This window comes from Chiloscyllium plagiosum, unplaced genomic scaffold (genome assembly GCF_037043375.1).
Source record: "Chiloscyllium plagiosum isolate Xiang-an unplaced genomic scaffold, Cpla_swu_hap1 HiC_scaffold_2, whole genome shotgun sequence".
In the NCBI taxonomy this organism is placed as follows: Eukaryota; Metazoa; Chordata; class Chondrichthyes; order Orectolobiformes; family Hemiscylliidae; genus Chiloscyllium; species Chiloscyllium plagiosum.
In genome coordinates, this window is record NW_028270140.1 from 14,483,552 (window position 1) to 14,502,055 (window position 18,504).

At 39.3% G+C, this 18,504-nt stretch overlaps 1 protein-coding gene and 1 long non-coding RNA gene across 4 annotated transcripts in view; one reads left to right on the forward strand and one right to left on the reverse strand.

Annotated features, from left to right (window-relative positions):
* Positions 1-18,504, forward strand: part of frmpd1a (FERM and PDZ domain containing 1a) — a 100,071-nt gene that overhangs the window by 70,604 nt on the left and 10,963 nt on the right. For both annotated transcript variants that reach the window (XM_043706677.2, XM_087994766.1), the window contains exons 9-15: positions 1,335-1,454; positions 3,609-3,745; positions 6,102-6,228; positions 9,778-9,873; positions 9,967-10,149; positions 12,214-12,352; positions 16,909-17,757. In XM_043706677.2, coding sequence (XP_043562612.2) covers positions 1,335-1,454; positions 3,609-3,745; positions 6,102-6,228; positions 9,778-9,873; positions 9,967-10,149; positions 12,214-12,352; positions 16,909-17,757 — 1,651 coding nt within the window. The remainder of the gene's footprint in view (positions 1-1,334; positions 1,455-3,608; positions 3,746-6,101; positions 6,229-9,777; positions 9,874-9,966; positions 10,150-12,213; positions 12,353-16,908; positions 17,758-18,504) is intronic.
* LOC148151824 (uncharacterized) overlaps positions 1-18,504 on the reverse strand; it is a 68,728-nt gene that overhangs the window by 17,202 nt on the left and 33,022 nt on the right. The gene's annotated exons all lie outside the window — the stretch shown is intronic.

Genomic DNA, 18,504 nt, shown 5'->3' on the forward strand with positions numbered 1-18,504 from the left:
GTTCAGAAATGCTGATCAATATTAGACAACATAGGAGTGAAGAAGATGTCTCTCTGCACTACCTGTGGTATTTCCTGGTAATCACTTTTCTGGGAAGGCAAATTGTACGTTCACTTTGGATAAAAAATTGGATTGGATATAGGAGTCAAACAGTCTTCGCACAACAATTCCAAGATATTGGTGAGGTCACACCTAAACAACTGTGTACTGTTTGGGTCCATCTACCAAAGGAAGGATGTGACAGCAGAAGAGGGGCTTTGACCAGTCAGACTGGTTCCTAGAATGAGGTGATTGTCTTATGTTGGAAGGTTGAGTAAATGAATTCAGTGTTTCTTGAAGTTCAGAAGAATGCGAGGAGATAGAATGGAAATCCATGGGACTGTTCTTAATGTCCCATGTAACATAAAATATGACAGGTGGCTAATTTACTGCCTTCCTGTCCACTCCAACCTGCTCCTGATAAAATGAAGGTACGCGAGTGACTGCCAACATCGGGACTGTATTTTTAAAAGAAATTAACAGGTATTTGGAATTGTTAACTTGATCTAAATATTACATTGGCGATGCCATGATATACTTGGCATGGATCAGCTCTTTCTTTAAGCAGACTGGTTAAAAGATGGGAGGAAAGAGAGTGGTGGTCCATCCTTCTTCGGGTGCCGTGTCCACATTGAGAGCCTTCCCCTTGGCTGTCACTCCCCACCTTTGTAAGTTCCCACATGGCTGGTGAATCTCGGACATAGGGTCACACCCTCAGAATGAGATGCTGCTCAAGTAGGACTGGGATAGAGAGTTGAGTCGTGAATCTTTGGAAAACTGTATTTGGAGAGCTGAGGATGGTCTGACATCGAGCCTATTCAAGGTAGAGGGTGGCAGATTTTTGTGTTCTAAAAGAACAAAGGGATATGGAGATAGTACAGGAAGGTGAAGTTAAGGTACATGTTAATTATAATTTTGTTGAATGGTGGAGCAGGCTAGAAAGACAAAATGGCCTGCCCCAGTTCCTAATGCTTATGTTTCATCTGTTCAACTGCAAAATGTATGTGAAAATTGATTCAGCATAGAAATAACAAGTTTTATTGAGACTGCTAAAAATAGCATTGCATTGCAAGTAATGAAAGAACTTGGGGACTAGGCCTCTATTTAAAAAAGGAAACCTAGGCTGATATCAACAAATTTATCCAGAGAAGCCTCCCTCCTCTGTATCACAACACCACCCAGTGCAAAATGCTTCTTGTTAAAACATAAGCTTAAAGAAATTTTTTGTTGATTATTTCCACAGTGTGACAATAAGAAGTTAATTCCTGATATAAATGTTTTCTACCTTGTCACAGGTGGTCCAGAAGCGAGAGCCCCGTGATTATAGGTGTCTCTTCAGGGTTTGTTTCCTGCCAAGAGATCCACTTGTACTTTTACAAGATGATCCAGTTACTTTTGAATACCTCTACTCACAGGTATCTATTTGACATGAAGGTTCATGGTAAGCCCCTTATAAGGATCATGGTAAGCTCCATATAACAATCATGACTGACCACACCAAAAAAGGTTCTGTTTCCCAAGAGCGATAAAGCCGGAGGACGTATTCTGCACTTAAAGTGGAATATATTCAAAACTAATACTCTGAAGTACATTAGGGGAGATTATGGCCTCGTGCTAATATCACTGGACTATTAATCCAGAGACCCAGCTAATGTTTTAGGAGCCTGGGAACAAATCCTGCCACTGCAGACGGTGGAATTTGAATTATCTGGAATTAAGGGTCAAATGTTGATTGTTGGGAAAAACTCATCCGGTTCACTAGAATCCTTCAGGGAAGGAAACTATGTACATGTGACCCAGACCCACAGCAATGTGGTTCACTCTGAAACCACCCTCTGGGTAATTAAGGGATGTGCATCAGAGGCTGGCTTGGCCAGCGACACCCTCATCCCCTAAATGAATTTTAAAAATATTTCGATGAGGACGTTGGGGAACATACCTCTAAGGGAATGGAGTAAATCAGCTTGGGCGATTCACATAAAAATTAAATAGATTACTTTCAGACAATAGCAACTTTGGATATGTCATATAAACATGACATTTGGTAAGTGTGACCGGTCTAGGAGAATGGGTGACTTTGGATCTGCCAAAATCCCCACCTCCAGTGGTTTTGCACACCTGTTGTCTGCATCTGTTGTAGATTAATAGTTAGGGATGAATTACCATGAATATCATTGTACAATTAATATCATTGTACAATTATTATCATTGTACAATTAATTGTACAATTAACATTATCATTGTACAATTAGTGTAGCAAGATTGCAGATGGTGAACTAGATGGACTTCATTTTGGTACATCCAGCAATTTCGGTATTTGTGAGATGTTCTGTATTCATGGTTAAAATTATAGTTGACATATGGGGATTGGTAATTTGAGTTTTGTAGCAGCTAGAGAAAGTGAGGTGGTTCTCTGTAGAGCAGAGAAAATTAAGGGGAGATTTAATGCGGGTGTCTATAAATACAAGCTGCTTTGACTGAGTAAATGAAAAGAAACTGTTTTCACCATTTTCACTTTGGTTACTAACCAGAAGGCACTGGTTTAAGGTAAAAGAACAGTGAGCAGATGAGCAATGTTCCCTCTCAGAGGTCCTGTAGATTTCAATGACTTCCGGTTCTGGAAGATACTGCAGGAATCTCAGGATTCCATGCAGCAGAAAAATAATTTAAGAGAAAGGAGGTGAAAGTTTTATATTCAGTGTGTTATAATCTGAAATTCACAGCCTGGAAAAGAATGATGGATGTAGGTTTGACAGTAAGATTTGTTTAGTGTTTGTAGATAATTTCTGTTCAACCTGTTTTTTAAATTAATTCATGGGATCAGGGCATCACTGACTAGGCTAACATTTGTTACCCATTCTGAATTGTCCAGATGGCAGTTAAAAGTCAAACCACATTGCTGTGGGTCTGGAGTCACATGTAGGCCAGACGGTAAGAATGGCAGATTCCTTCCCTAAGGGATGTTCGTGACCTAGATGAGTTTTTCACCAACAATGGTTCACAGTTATCATTAGACTTTTAATTCCAGATTTTTATTGAATTCCAGTTTCCAGCATCTACCATGGTGGGATTCAAACCCAGGTCCCCAGAACATTATCTGGGTCTCTGGGTTAACAGTCTAGTTGTACCACTAGATGATCACCTCCCTTCAGAGCTCAGAGGTGTTTTTACACACTTCTGAAGCAGATGGGACTTGTAGCCAAAACTCCTAGCTCAAAGATAGGGACACTGCCACTGTACCACAGAGCCTTTGATTAGTTTTGGATATGTAGTTGTAAAGAAAATATGTAGAGCTACAAGGAAAGAACTAGGTGTTGGTTTAACTGGACAGATCGTTCAAAGAACCTGCAGCAACACAATGCACTGGGGAAGCCAAGACAGACAAAGCTATGGACCAAGTGCTGGAAAAGGGGTTTTTGACCAGCGCATACTTGATGGACCAAGGGGCATTTTTCTGTTGCATAGTGTTATTCTATTCTGTAATTTTGTGAAAGCATTTGTAAGTGGTGGCAATTTGTGTGGATATTTTCTAGATGGCTGTGTGATGCCTTTAGTAATCTCTTTTACAGAGTTGCAATGATGTGCTGCAGGAGAAGTTTGCGATGGAGATGAAATGCAACACTGCTATCCGTCTCGCAGCACTGCAAATTCAGGAATGCATCCTCAGCTCCAAACATTCTCAGAAAGTCTCCATGAAGTACATTGAGTGAGTCAATACATTCGGCAGATTGAACTGGGCAATGCTTCAGCTGCACCTCACACCACACTATGTTCACATGGCACTATATGGACTTCTTGATAGCAAGACCCCTGTTTCATAAACCATCTCATCAGTCAGACACTTTCTTAGTGAGCTGCTTAATTGGTAAATCTTCCCATTAGTGTGATCCTTCATTAGCTAGTCTTCCTTTTATTGAAACTCCTTATTAACGAGATTCTTTATTAGTCAGTTTCCTTGTTAATAAGATTCCTAGCTAGTGAGATGTTTGTTTGGAGGAACCTGCTGTTAGTGAGGCATTGTTTGCATGAGTTTAGCAACTAGACCCTTCATTAAGGACACTCCTCATTGACAGCACTCAGTGTTTGTGAAACTCCAGGCTAGAGGAACTTCTCAGTTATGAGTTACTTCACTAACATGTTATAGAATTACCCCTTTAAGTGGAATTAATCCTAGATTCTTATTTTTAGTCCCCTACTTGAAGACTAACTTCCTGGCACTTTGTAATTCTTTAAATTTCATCCAGACTCGATTATAAATTGGGAAAGGAATGGAAGTCAACTTAGCATCAATCTCTACTGACACAAAAACAGGCCAGACACCTTTCACTCCCAGACCTTGTCAGTGTGACCTCAATAGCTGTAACAGCAGTCCACTGATAGAGTCGTAGAGTCATAGAGATGTACAGCATGCAAACGGACCTTTGGTCCAATCCGTCCATGCCAACCAGATGTCCTAACTTAATCTAGTCCCATTTGCCAGCACTTGGTCCATATCACTCTAAACCCTTCTTTTTGATATACCCTTCCAGATGCCTTTTAAATGTTGTAATTGTACCAGCTTCCACCACTTCCTCTGGCAGCTCATTCCCTACACACACCACCCTTTGTGTGAAAAAGTTTCCCCTCAGGTCCCTTTCAAATGTTTCCCTTCTCACCCTTTGGTTCTGGACTCCCGCACCCAGAGAAATCACTTTGTCTATTTATCCTATCCATGCCCCTCATGATTTTATAAACCTCTATAAGGTCACCCCTCAGCCTCCGACGCTCCAGGGAAATCAGCCCCAGCCTATTCAACCTCTCCCTCTAGCTCAAACCCTCCAACCCTGGCAACATCCTTGCAAATCTTTTCTGAAGCCTTTCAGGTTTCACAACTAGGAAGCAGAAGTGCAGTACTTGGTATATTCTTCCTGAGAAAACAAGAATTTTTTTTTAAAATCCAACATGCATTGGATATTTCTAGCCAATATTTATTGCTCATCAAAATCAGGTTTTCAGTTCACATTGCTGTGTGTCAGCAATTGCTGTGTACAAATTAACTGCAATGTTTCTTTTATCATGACAGTGACCATATTTTAAAAGTATTTTATTAGCAATAAAGCACTTTGGGATGTCCCAAGGTTCTGAATTATATACAGGGATCCCTGATTTACAAACGTCCAACTTAAGAATGCTCATACAGATCATTCTACTATAGCGCGCATTTTGTTAATGTGAATTCGCTATAACATAATTGACGAATTGGGGACACTGTTTCTATAGTGTGAACTTTTGGGTATAACACGACTATGGGCCCATTAGTTTAAATGGTGCTGCTATTATGTGATTTTCTTATAACACAGGTTTGCACGAGAACAGAACAATAGCGTTATAGCAGAACTGACTGTACTTATGAATGTGTTCCATTACATGTTCATAACTTTAATGACCAGATATCCAAACATTTCCTGTACTTATGAATAGCTGCTTTCCATTGTCCTGCATTGTGTGCTGCCTTGTGTACAAACCAACTTGTGAACAAACTCCAGAATGGAACCCATTTGCAAATCAGACACTCCCTGTATTGGAAATCATTATGGCAACTGTCACAATGTAGTTGCAGCTTCAGATCACCAGATGGCTCTATGAGGTAGGGTTCTTTGTTCCAACTCCACCATCATTGTGCAGAAGATGCAACTATTAATTAATTGAACACGGGATTTTAAAACAAAATCACTCATAAATCCTGGGTGAGGCTGGCTGGCCCAGCATTTCTTGCTCATCCCTTGTTGCCCTTGAGAAGGTGGTGGTGAGCTGTCATCTTGAACTGCTGCAGTCCACGTACTGTGGATTGACCCACAATGCCCTTAGGGTTGGAATTGCAGGATTTTGACCCAGTGACAGTGAAGAAATGGCAATAGATTTCCAAGTCTGAATGGTAAGTGGTTTGGAGGGATAGTTTCCAATGTCATAAATATCATAGCTCTTCTGGGAGCCAGTATAGACACAATGGGTGAAATAGCCTTTTTCTGTACTGTAAAATTCTATGATTTGGAGCTAAATAGGTGCAATCTTATTATTTTCAGGAAGGATTGGGGAATTGAGAATTTTGTCTCACCAACTCTGCTTCATAACATGAGAGAGAAAGATATCAGAAAGGCTATTAACTATCACCTTAAGAACAATCATAGCTTGATTGCACCAGGACAAAAGGTAATTCTTTATAACCGGCTATCCAGAGGTAAAAGTGTGTTTTTAAAAAAAGATTAATCTTTACTGCTTTCCACCCAATCACAGATGCTCTTTCTGCACGTACCCTTGAGTTTTTTTATGCCTTGTTTAAATACTGTTACATCTCAAAGTGCTCTCAGTTCTGACAAAGCACTCCCTGTGTTAACTGTTTTCCTACCTCCAATCATGCTACCTGACTTGCTGGATATTTCCAACTTTTTCAGGTATCTATTTCAGATTTACCGCTTTCTTGGTCGTTTTGCTGTTTTATAAAATTGTGCTGTTGCATAAGCCATGACTCGATGTGTAGCGCACTTGCCATTGGGTCAAAACATTGTGGATCAGGTCCAATTCTGGAGACTTGAGAACAAGTAACTTGGTTGATGTTGCAGTGCAGTAATGAGGGCATGCTGAAGTGCTTAAGGTGCCATCTGTTGAATGAGTCATTAAACCAAGGTCCCTTCCTGCTCTCCGGAGATTTCATAGAATGGAATCCCTCCAGTGTGGAAGCAGGCCATTTGACCCAACAAGTCTACACTGTCCCTCCGAAGTGTAACCCACCCTGACCCATTCCCCTATCCACGACTCTATATGTACCCCTGATTAATGAACCTACACATCCCTGAACAATATAGGCAATTTAGCATGGCCAATTTACCTAACCTGCACATCTTTGGATTGTGGGAGGAAACTGGAGGAAACTCGCGCAGACACGGGGAGAACATGCAAACGCCAGACAGACAGTCCCCCGAGGCTGGAATTGATTCCGGGTCCCTGGCACTGTGAGGCAGCAGTGCTAACCACTGATCCAATAGCACAAGAGTATTTCAAAGACTTGGACAATTCTTCTTGTGTCCAAGAGAATCGATAGCTCTCAATTAAGAGAACAGGCAAAATAATTATTGTTCATTTACACATTACAATTATGGAATCTGTTTATTGCAGTGTGTACAATACTGATCACCATATGTATGGAAGGATATTAATGCATTGTGATTGGTGCAGGGCTTTACCAAACTGGACCTGTATAGGAGTTTAGATGAGTCAGAGGTGACTTCATTGAAACATGTAGGAACATGTGAAGACGTTATTATCCCAAGTGCAAAAGTTTCTAGTTTTATACTGAAGGGAAAATATTTCCCTTTACACTTTAATACTGTTACTAAAGCAGGGCGGTGTAAAGTGTGAGTGTTCTTTGCCTTCTAAGAATCAGTGAAATGTTTATTTGTTACTTATTAAAGCCTCTTAAATATGTGTCTGAGTTGCATTCCAGATCAAATCTGTATTCGTGAATTATTAAAGGAGGAGAAAACAAACTTTTGCTGTTTTCTCTGTTTCCATCTCCTGATGCTGTTCGCTCATTCCGAGTGTTTGGTTTTGCTGCCATTATTCATTCCTTGGTGCTTTGTCCAAGTGGCCTTTCCTCATATGGGAACCTGGTTGTGAATGGTTGCTGTATTCAACTGTAGGGGGCATCACAATGAAGCCCTGTCATACCCAGAAAAAAAAACCCATAAAACTGGCAGATGACACATACTGGTCTGCCCCTCTTGTAATCGAGCTTCATCGAGGGCCGAAGGGCCTGTTCTGCGCTGTATTGAAATTAAGCTTCATTGTGTCCAAGGATCACATTTCTTTTTAAACTCGCTATTTTCTCCATTTGCATCCACCTTAAATCCAGCCTGAGTTAATGGCCATCATCAAGGGCAGAATATGAACTTTTATCCCTTAACCCAAGGTCATTGAGGCCTGTTTAAAGGAATGAAAGATGTGTACTTAATAATATTCTTTTTCACAAAAGAAGTCACAGATACTTCAGACCAAGTGAACCTGTTTTGAAATGTTGTCATTGTTATAGGACAGGAATCCTAGCAAACAATTTCCACAAAACAGGCTCCCACAAACAACAATACGATAACTAACCAAGATATCTTGATAAAATGTTGGCTGAGTGGTAAATATTGGCCACTACTGTTTTTTTAAATCGTACCATGGAATCTTGTTTAATTCTCTTTGTGGAATATCTAACATCCCAATCAAAGGATGGCAGCTTTGTCCCTGAAGAACATTAATGAAGTTTTCCCAACAATTGGCAATAGATTTATGATCATCACTAGACTCTTTAATTCCAGATATTTATTGAATTAAAATTTCACCATTTTCCATGGCAGGATTCAAATGGTTCACAGGGCATTATCTGGGTCTCTGGATTAACAAAACAGCAATAACACCACTAGACTATCACCTCCTCTATCAGTCAGCCAATCATTAATGCATGCCTGTAAATTGTCTCTCATCCTAAGTGCTTCAAGTTAATCTTAGCACCAGTGTAGAATTATCCTTTATCCTGAATCACCTTTCGATTTTTTTATCCATATACTGCATTTTAATAACACTTTTACAATCCCTCTATGGTCTCATACATCTCTAGGAAACTTTTCCTACTTGACCTACAAGTCCATATCCTTTTAACCTCGTCATGTGTTTGTCTTTTCTGCTGCTGTATTCCTCAATAAGAGACTTCAGTTGTGTATTTTCCTCCACTGCTTCTGCCTCTGCTGCCCCTCTTTAGACATCCTCCTACTCAGCTGTGAAGTGATGTAGGAAATTCCACTGTAACCAGCACTATTAAGTCGAAGCTTGTTTGTAAAGAGTGCTTTAAACAAAATTGCTTTCTTGGGAATTGCGGTTTCAAAGCTGCATATTTTATAATTAGGTCATAAGTTTTAATTAAAGCTTCTTATATTGTAAGCCCAGTTAAGCATTTCAATATTTTTGTGTATGAAAGATTAAAGTTGATCAGCCCCTGAAATTGCTCATCATTATCTTTCAGCCACTTTGTGATCTCCAGCATTAACTGCAGACGTTCAAGACATTACATTTTAGGGAGGAAAACCAATTGTTTACAATATAAAGAATATCTTTGATAAATTGAGCTTCATGAATATACATCGGTTATTTGATATTAAAACTTTTTTTTTGTAAAGCAGTTATTTAAATCCATGCAACAAAGATAAAAGATAAAATGTATTCATCACATGGATTTTCTATTAATTTCTTTCAAATCAGAGGAAGTGTGCCTCGTTGTTTTATGGTAATAAACTCAACTGGATTAGTTTGCTAAATAATGAAATCATGGAATTAAAATGTGAAGATGGCAAATTAACTAGACATCTGAAAATTCAGAACTATAATTATGTCTGGGAAGGAAATGCTGAAAATCATGTTTTATGCATTGAAAGAGAGAGTTATTGTAGGGTCTTTATTAACGTGCAAGATTGAGTTTAAAGAGGATGTAATCACAGGGCCATACCTGCTGCCAATGCATAACCTGATTTGCTGATAGGTGTTTTCTGTCATTGTACTAAATCACTAGTTAGAAAATTCCAGGCGGGATTCCCATTATTTTCCATTGAAAGTCTTTGACCATTTTTGATAAATGTTGCCACATGTGCAACGCTGCTGGGGACATCTTTTCATTAAGATAACTTTTCATGCCAGTATATTAAAATACACTCATTCTGTTTGAAGCAACTGATATCCACGGCACAAGTCCGGCTGAATTACCTGAACATACTGAGTGATCTTCGAGCATATGGAGGGAAAACCTTTAACGCAACCCTTCTGGTACGTAGGGAGAAACAGAAACCTGGCTCATTTTTTTAAACTAGACTTTTTTGTCATCTTTAATAAGTTTCTAATGAAATGCAACTTCTTCAGCTGCAGGACAGAGAATCATTTATCACATTGTTGGTCGGAGCCAAGTATGGTATCAGCCAAGTTATTAACAGCAAACTCAATATTATAAACCAGTTAACAAACTTCAACAACATCCGGAAGTTGGAATTGACCTTTGAATGTGAGAAGGTCAGCATGGTGAACATCTACCTGGTGGATGTGAAGGTAAAGGCTATTGATGCTAACTGCTTGCTTGGACAAGGGCTTAGTACGTTTTCTAATACGGGGTGTTGTCTGGTCAAATCCTTGCTGCTGTGACCTGTGCTGCAGTAACATTTGTTCAGCAATTATTCCTATCCTCAGTTTGCTAAGGTTTTGCAATGAAGTTACTTGGGGGTGAGTCTTGCCTTTGCTCACTGTCAATCAGACAGCAGATGCCTTTAGTACTTACCCGCACTGGCACCTCCATGATCCCAACATCAAGAGACCTGACTGCAATTTAACTCGGGCCTGAGCTAGGGAGGCCTCTGCATATTTCCAGCCAGGCCAGGCCAATCTGATCAAGCCCAGCAAAGTGAAGTGAAGGAAAGGGAAGAAGTACCAAGGACATTTACCAAGGAAAGATGGGATTTCTGCCTGTCTGCCAGCCCATCTTGCCTGTTTTCCCAGAATGCCAGTGACACTAATCTGCTGACACCGGAGTAATTTCCAAAGGCAGCAGTGACTAGGCCACTGCAGACTAGAGGAAGGCAGTCTCTTCAAGTCATAATTCCTGCCTCTCCAATTACAAATTAATTCTGTTCCTCAGAATCATTCAAGCAATTTCTCCACCACGAGGTTAGACTGACTGGCTTCTAGCTCCTGGTTTATCCTTTGCTCCTTTTTGAATAACAGTACTACATTGGCTGTCCTCAAGTCCTCTGACTCTTCTCCTGGGCCAGACAGGTATAGAAAATTATTGCAATGTCCCTGATTTCGTCCCTTGCCTCACTCACCAACCTGGGATATATTTCATCCAGCCCTGGACATTTATCAAATTCTAAGCCAGACCACTCAGAGCTCTCTCTGTCAATGATAATTTCTTTAATTGTATCACAGACCTTCTCCCTGTTTTCTGTATGCATATTGTCCATTTCACAAGTGAGTACTGTCTCAAAGTATTCTTTTGGAATCCTACCTACATCCCCTGACTCCCTGCACAAATACTGCTGTGCTCCCAATGGCACTACTCTTTTAACCTAACTGTAAACCAGTTTAGGATTTTCTTCTATTTTAATTTTAGTATCCTTTCATGTCACCTATTTGGTCTCCTATTCTCCACTTTAAGTTCTCTCTTGAACATTCTGTACTCCTCTAGGATTTCAGCTGTTTTCAGCCCTGGATATCTGCCCTAAGTATCTCTTTATTCTCTAAATCCATTGCTGTGTATCCTTGGATATCCAGGGCTCACAGGATTTAATGATCCCACCCCTTCCTTTATTGGAACATGTTGGCCCTGTACTCTCCATATTTCCTTTTTGAATGCGCCCCATTTCTCTGTGACAAATTTGCCGGAAAGTTATAAGAAATTGTTGCATTTAAATATTTATGATTAATTGAACTCATCCCACTCCTACACTGGAATAGTGACTGTATCTGAAAAATAATCCGTGTTTGTAAAGTGATGTCTAGTGGCTCTGAAATATGCTATATAAATGCAAAGTTTCCTTTCGGGAAGTTGGCAATAGTTAGTACTTGACAACACCAAGACATTTTTAATGATGAAGTTTAGGTTTTCATAACACAATCCACCTCTCCCATTCAGAAGAGGAATAAATCAAACCCCAGGTATTATTCCAAATTATAATAAATGTTGTTAGAAATTTGCAATATTTTACATTTGCTTTCACATCTCCTTTCTCTCTTTTTTTTGTCTGTATCCAAACAATTTTTCTTATTCTTTGTTTCTCTTTCTGAACCCAATTTGACTAATTCACCGGCCTTCTCTATTGTTCCTGCTTCTTTCTCAATCCTTGAATTTCGTGGTTAAAGAAATAGATTGTTTTATCCAATATGTTGCCCAGATCTCAGATTCCCTGTTGCCCTCACTTATCAACTCGCAATTTCAGCATTGTACAACATTTTCACGCTATAGATGGAAGGAAAACAAATGAGGGAAGACACTGCGCCCAGCAAATTCAAGGAAGCTAATGTTGAGCAAAATCTTTAAAATGAGTGAGTTGATATCATTTTCAGGTTAGGTCTGTTAGTGGAAAAGTTTAATTACTGACTCTGTGTTTTTATTTACAGTCTCTGACATTGTTACTGGAAGCTCATCATGCTAAAGACCTTGTGTGTTTGATTGCTGGATATCATAGGCTATATGTGAACTCAACAGACTCCATATTCATCTGGCCTAGCAATTATCAAAGTCAGACAACTGAAGAAGGTAATACATTAGTCGTTTTTTTAAAAAATAAGAATCCCAGTTTTATTCCTGCCATACTTTTGCCCAAGAAACACAGAGAGTGATAGATGCCTGGAATGCAGAGGTAGTAGAGACAGGCAAGGTAGATTAATTTAAGGTGCATCTGGACAGATGTATGAGTAGGTGGGCGCAGAGGGATACAAATGCTTAGGAATTAGGCGATGGATTTAGATAGTGGATTTGGATCGGCTCAGGCTTGGAGGGCCGAAGGGCCTGTTCCTGAGCTGTAAGTTTTCTTTGATCTTTGATCTTTGAAAGCAAACTTTCAAATGTGAATTTTGTTTCTATTGTCACTACCCCCAGGCAGAACTATGTTTTCTCTGCCATTTGTTAACACTCCAAATCAGACAGGGATGTTCTGAATACAGAGGCTGATTGAATCCTTGGTTAATGTCAGCTTTTGTTAAGTGGCAACCTTTACATCCTGTGTGAAAGTTGCAGTTTCAAGTAACACTTGAAGACTCTCTCACTGACTGGATGCTGAACATTAAGACTTGGGAAAGCTTAGATAATTCTGTGTACTATTTGGTAAAAAGGGAAGAAGTTTCTCCTGGTACCTTGGTCTGTTGTACCAGACTTGGTGTAGTGCAACGTGACAAGATTAATTATTGGCCACAGAGAAAAGGCATCTCTAGGTAGATTGAATCTCCTGTCCAGTTTTAAAGGGAGATGAGTGGGTCTGAGACTAGTATTTTACAATTTAAAAAGGGCAATTATGTATGCTCGAAAACTGCACACCTAAGATGAACTGAGACACTAAGTTCAGGAACAGACTAATATAGAAGTAAAGATAGATATTTAAGGGATATTTCAAAATAAATATATTTAAGAGTAAATATATTCTACTGTAAAAAAGAAGTTGCAAAGGAAGAATAAACCATCTATGGCCAACATAAGAATTTAAGGAAGGTACTGAGATTAAGGAAGAAGTATAATATGATTAGCAGATCAGATATTAGACAGAAGATAAGGAATAGCACAGAATGACAAAAAGATTAATCAGGGAAAGAAATTAGAGTATGAGAGGATGCTAACTAGAAAAGGAAGAACAGATAATGAGTTTTTACTAGTATTTAGAAAGGAAAAGATTAAGTAAGGTGAGTGATCCTCTTGATAGTGAGAATGGGGAGAAATTAATATATAATAAATAAATGGCAGTTGAATTAAACAAATATTTGCTTCTGTCTTCACTATAGAAAATACAAAAACACTCTTGTAATAGCTGGAAATCAAAGGGAGAGAGAAACCTGGTGAAATTACAATTAAGAGGGAAGTGTGATGAAGCCAACGGGTAGACCTCTGGGCTGACAGGCTTTCAGGCCCAATATGGACTTCATCCTGGGTTCTTAAACAGAGGGACCAAGGTGAAAGTCGAAGCATTGATGTTGATTTTCCAAAGTTTCATAGATTTGGATAAGGTTCTATTGGATTGAAATGTAGCAAATGTTATGTCATTATTCAAGAAGGGAGGGAAAGAGGAAACTATTGGCTTGTCACAGGGTAGGTGTTGGAATCATTATTGAGGAGCTTATAGCTGGACACAACTCTAGCTATTTGGGAAGAATCAGCATTATTCTGTGAAAGGGAAATCATGCTTAATCAATTTATGTCAATCTTTGAAGGGTTAGCCTATGCTTTGGATAATGGAATCTGTAGAGATACTATACTTGGGTTTTCAGTGGGATTTGATGTGTCACATAAAAGATTATTGCACCAAATAGGACCCAAATATTAACATATTTGAATGGATAGAAGATTAGCTGGGTTCAAGTCCCATCTGCTTCAGAGATGTGTAATAACATCACTGAACAGGTTAATTAAAAATATCTAGAAGATTGACTGGCTGACAGAAAGAAAGAATGTGTTTGAAAAAGCTCTCTTTCTGATTGGCAGAATGATGAGTCCCAGAAGAATCTGTGTTGGGGCCTCAGCATTTATAACAATGATTTAGATATGGGGAGGAAAGCCATGGCAGCTAAACTTGCAGATGACTCAAAGATGGGTGGGGAAGTATGTTGTGAAGAGGACATAAGGAGTTTTCAGATGGGTGTCAATCAATTGAATGAGTGCCCAAAAATTAGATTCTAGATTAGAATGGTGCTGGAAAATCACAGCAGTTCAGGCAGCATCCGAGGAGCAGGAATATCAACGTTTCGGGCAAAAGCCTGATGAAGGGCTTTTGCCCGAAACGTCGATTTTCCTGCTCCTCGGATGCTGCCTGAACTGCTGTGCTTTCCCAGCACCACTCTAATCTAGAATCTGGTTTTCAGCATCCTCTGTTCTTGTTTTTACCTAGTTTATTTTAACCCTACTGTGAATCCTCTGCAAGGATGCCTGCCTTGAAGAAGTTTTCCTCCTCTCTCTACAAGAATTTCAGGGAGTCCCTCTCCCACTGCAATCCCAGGTCATTTCCTCTGCCCTGAAGCTCTTCAACCACGTCCTGAAACAAAAAGCTCTATTCCTGATGAAGGGCTTTTGCTCGAAACATCGATTTTCCTGCTCCTCAGTTGCTGCCTGAATTGCTGTGCTTTTCCAGCACCACTCTAATCTAGAATCTGGTTTCCAGCATCTGCAGTCAATGTTTTTGCCCCGCCCAAAAGTTAGGCCAATGTAATATAATGTGGAAAAATTATTTAGTTTGCAGGCAGAATGAAAAAAAGCAGAGTATTACTTAAAGTAAGAACAACTGCACCATTTCAAGGAGCAGAGATATCTATATGTGATAGTGCATGATTCACAAAACGTTAGTTTGCACGTGCAGCACATAATTATGAAGGCTATTGGAATGTAAACATAAAGATGTTTTGCTTCAATTATCCAGGGAATTGATGACAGTATAGCTCTAATATTTCATGTAGTTTTGGTCTTCTTGATTAAGGAAGACCATAAATGTTTTTAAAACAGTTCAGAGGAGCTTTCTGAGATTGATACCTGAAATGTGCAAGTTGTCTTATGAGAAAAGGTTGGGCAGACTGCCTTGTTTCCTTTGGAGTTTAGAAGTGCAATCCTTGGCAAGTTGGAAATGGAAATGAAGAGTCCTCTTGTGGGTGAATCAAAAATTAGGGGTCACAGTTTTTAAAAGAATACAACCTTTTAGAGCAGAGATGAGTGCTTTTCTTTCAGATGGTTGGTGGGGGCTGCGGTCATTAAATCCTTTTTAAGGCAAAAGTAGATAAATATTTGTTAAGCAGGAGAATGAAAGGTTATCACATGGAAGTGGGGAAATGGAATTTGAAGCACAGATAGATTAGTTATGGTTGTATTGATTGGCAGAGAAGGCTTCATTGTCCAAGTGACTCACATCTGTTCCCAAGTAGTATGTGCTTACATAGTCATAAAGCCCTACTTCTTCTCTTCGCTTTCAGTTCAGTCAATTTCCTGGATGTAAAGGCTCAGTTTCTTTTCTCAGTGTACATTTCCTGCTATGACATATCATCCACACAGTCAGTAAAGATAAAAGGCAGCTCACCCACCATCCTCTCAAGGGCAATTGGGGATGGGCAATAAATGTTGGTCATCCAGCAATGCCGTCATCACATGAATTAATATATGAAAAAACACAGTGTAAAGGGCAGGAAGACTCTTCTCTCAGACCCTTTGAGATGTGTGCAGATTATTAGAAATCGAGGTTAACGGACTGTTCAGCTCCTGTGGGTATTGTATCTAAGGGATGGTAACAATTTTCATGTCTGTGCCAATCCTTCCATTAGACTGATCAGTTCTGTGGAGCATTAGCGAGGTTTGTGATTATTGGCATCACTTTCAGACAGTGACTCTTTGCAATGAAGTTATGATAGAAAATAAACTCATGTCAGTTTAAACATGTTTCCCTCTCAGAATGATATCAGTAGCAGCAATCTGAGAGAGATGAGTGAATCACAGTTCAGACACAACTCACATTTTCCAATGGCATTGCTCACTCTGACTTTATGCCAACTAGGTGAGTTTCCGTTGCTGATAGGTCTTGTTAAAATTCCAGAATGTAGGAACTTACATTTTATTATATGTATCCGTAGGATCTAGAAAGTCTTGAAAGCTTATGCAAGGAATGTCTCAGTCAGAAATATTGATCAAGAAATAGGATATCAAATTTTATTTACTGTAAAAGTTATTACTTTTCTTTTTACATCATGAGTAATAGCCGGGCACTGTATTTGAGTGGTGTCCCGAAGCTGAATGAACATGTACAATTGGTATGACTTCAATATTGAAGCTCTAACATTAAAGATTCCACCCCAGGTACTTCCTTCAACTAACTCCTTGCAGAAAGTAATACCCTGTTTTCATGAAGAAACTTATCCAAACAAACATTTTCAAGCAAAATAAATAACCTAAACAGAAAGGAAGAGCATAGAAGTTAATCATTGAAGTTTTTATAATTTTTTTTATTCATTAATGTCATTTATTGCCCATTACTAATTGCCAGGAGGGCATTTGAAGATGGCAGAATTCAATTTTTAAAGAAATATTAGATGGTTCCTTCATCTGACCTTAGATGTAATTTTTTTACTGTGCAGGTGATGAAGCCCGAGGATTAAGTGATTCAGAGTCATCATCAGACATTGAGTCATCATTAGACTTGTCTATAGAGCTCCACAAATTGAGAAATGGATTCGTACAGCCTCTGACTGAAGAAAATGAGGACATTGAGAACTCGGAAAGTGAGGCTACAGACAGTGACTGCTTACGGGAGGATATCCAGGAAGAGACCAGTTGTAGCACAGGGGACGTGTCTGATCTAAATGATGAAACAACAAGTCAGGGAGGAGACTTTTGTGAAAGAAGCTGTTCTGCCGACTCTATGGATGAACTGCAAACGGAGACTTCAATGAGCAGCACTTCAGGTCCACACTCACATGGTGAGATTTCAGAAGATGATGACAAAGATTCTATCGCTGAAGAGAGTGATGGTGAGCCAGTTACAAAGAAGCACTGTATCATGGAATCGAAAGACAGTTTTGAACAACCTTCAGCAGACTCCTTAGCCTCTACTCCAACCCCTTCTAAATACATTGCAAGTGATATAAAGGTGGTTTGCTCTATTCCTGACCTCAGCCAAAGTGAGAACCCATGCACTGCAGAATTTTGCAACCAGTGCCCCAGAAACGAGGGTGAGAGTCATGCAGAAGGGGACAAGTCTTGGAATTTGACAAGTCACGGCCTGCTAACTGAGTTACCACCAATTCCTTTTCCAGAGGAACCAGCTATTGATGGGGACCTATCCAGTGAGGTCCTCACTGTCCCGATTCTGGCTCCTCCCCCTGGCTTTCAGGACAGCAGCTCTGATGACGAATTTTTCGATGCAGCTGAAAAGTTTATTGATGTGGAATGTTCAGGTGACATCAAATTCAGTGGAACTGAAGCAGGTAGGGTCTGACAGATGGCAATCAGGTTTCCATTTACTTCCACTTACTCCATACAATAAATTAAATGAAATCCAGAATATATCTGAACACATTTTCAAACATACTTAAGAATGATGAATAATTAAAATATTTTCTGTTTTTATTTTGATTCACTTATTACATGTTACCAATGCACCTTTATATACCCGACTAGTGATGACACATGAGGAACAGGTACTGAGTTCCAGTGATGTGATGAATCTGAATTAAACAGGCAATGATGAAATTATTGATGTCCCCACAAGTTAAAAATTGCATCTTCAGATATAAATTCAATTTAGTCCCATTGTTGAGCTCATTTGAAAAAGTCAATTTTAAGTAATTGACATATCTGAGAATTACAAAGCTTCTAATCTTGAGACAATTAATCCCCGGTAAAGTCATTCAGTTTCTAAAGAAATAAACAGGCAAAGCAATTTAAGAAAATTATACTTCACTAAAAATAGAAGAATTCACTAAAAATTCTTTCTCCAAATTAAAACCTTTTACCCTTGGTATGTCTTTGATCATTTTCCAGACCAGTTTAGTGAAATCCTGGTCACTATTATGGAAATACATTCCTGCTAATACTTCTTGAATCTGCCCTGCTTAGTTTCCAAAACCAAAATCCAGAACAGCCCTTGATCATCACAAAAGGGGATAAGAACAACTGTTCCCTAATGGAGAGCCAGTTTGACTTTGGTGGTGGGAGAGCCAGTTTGACTTTGA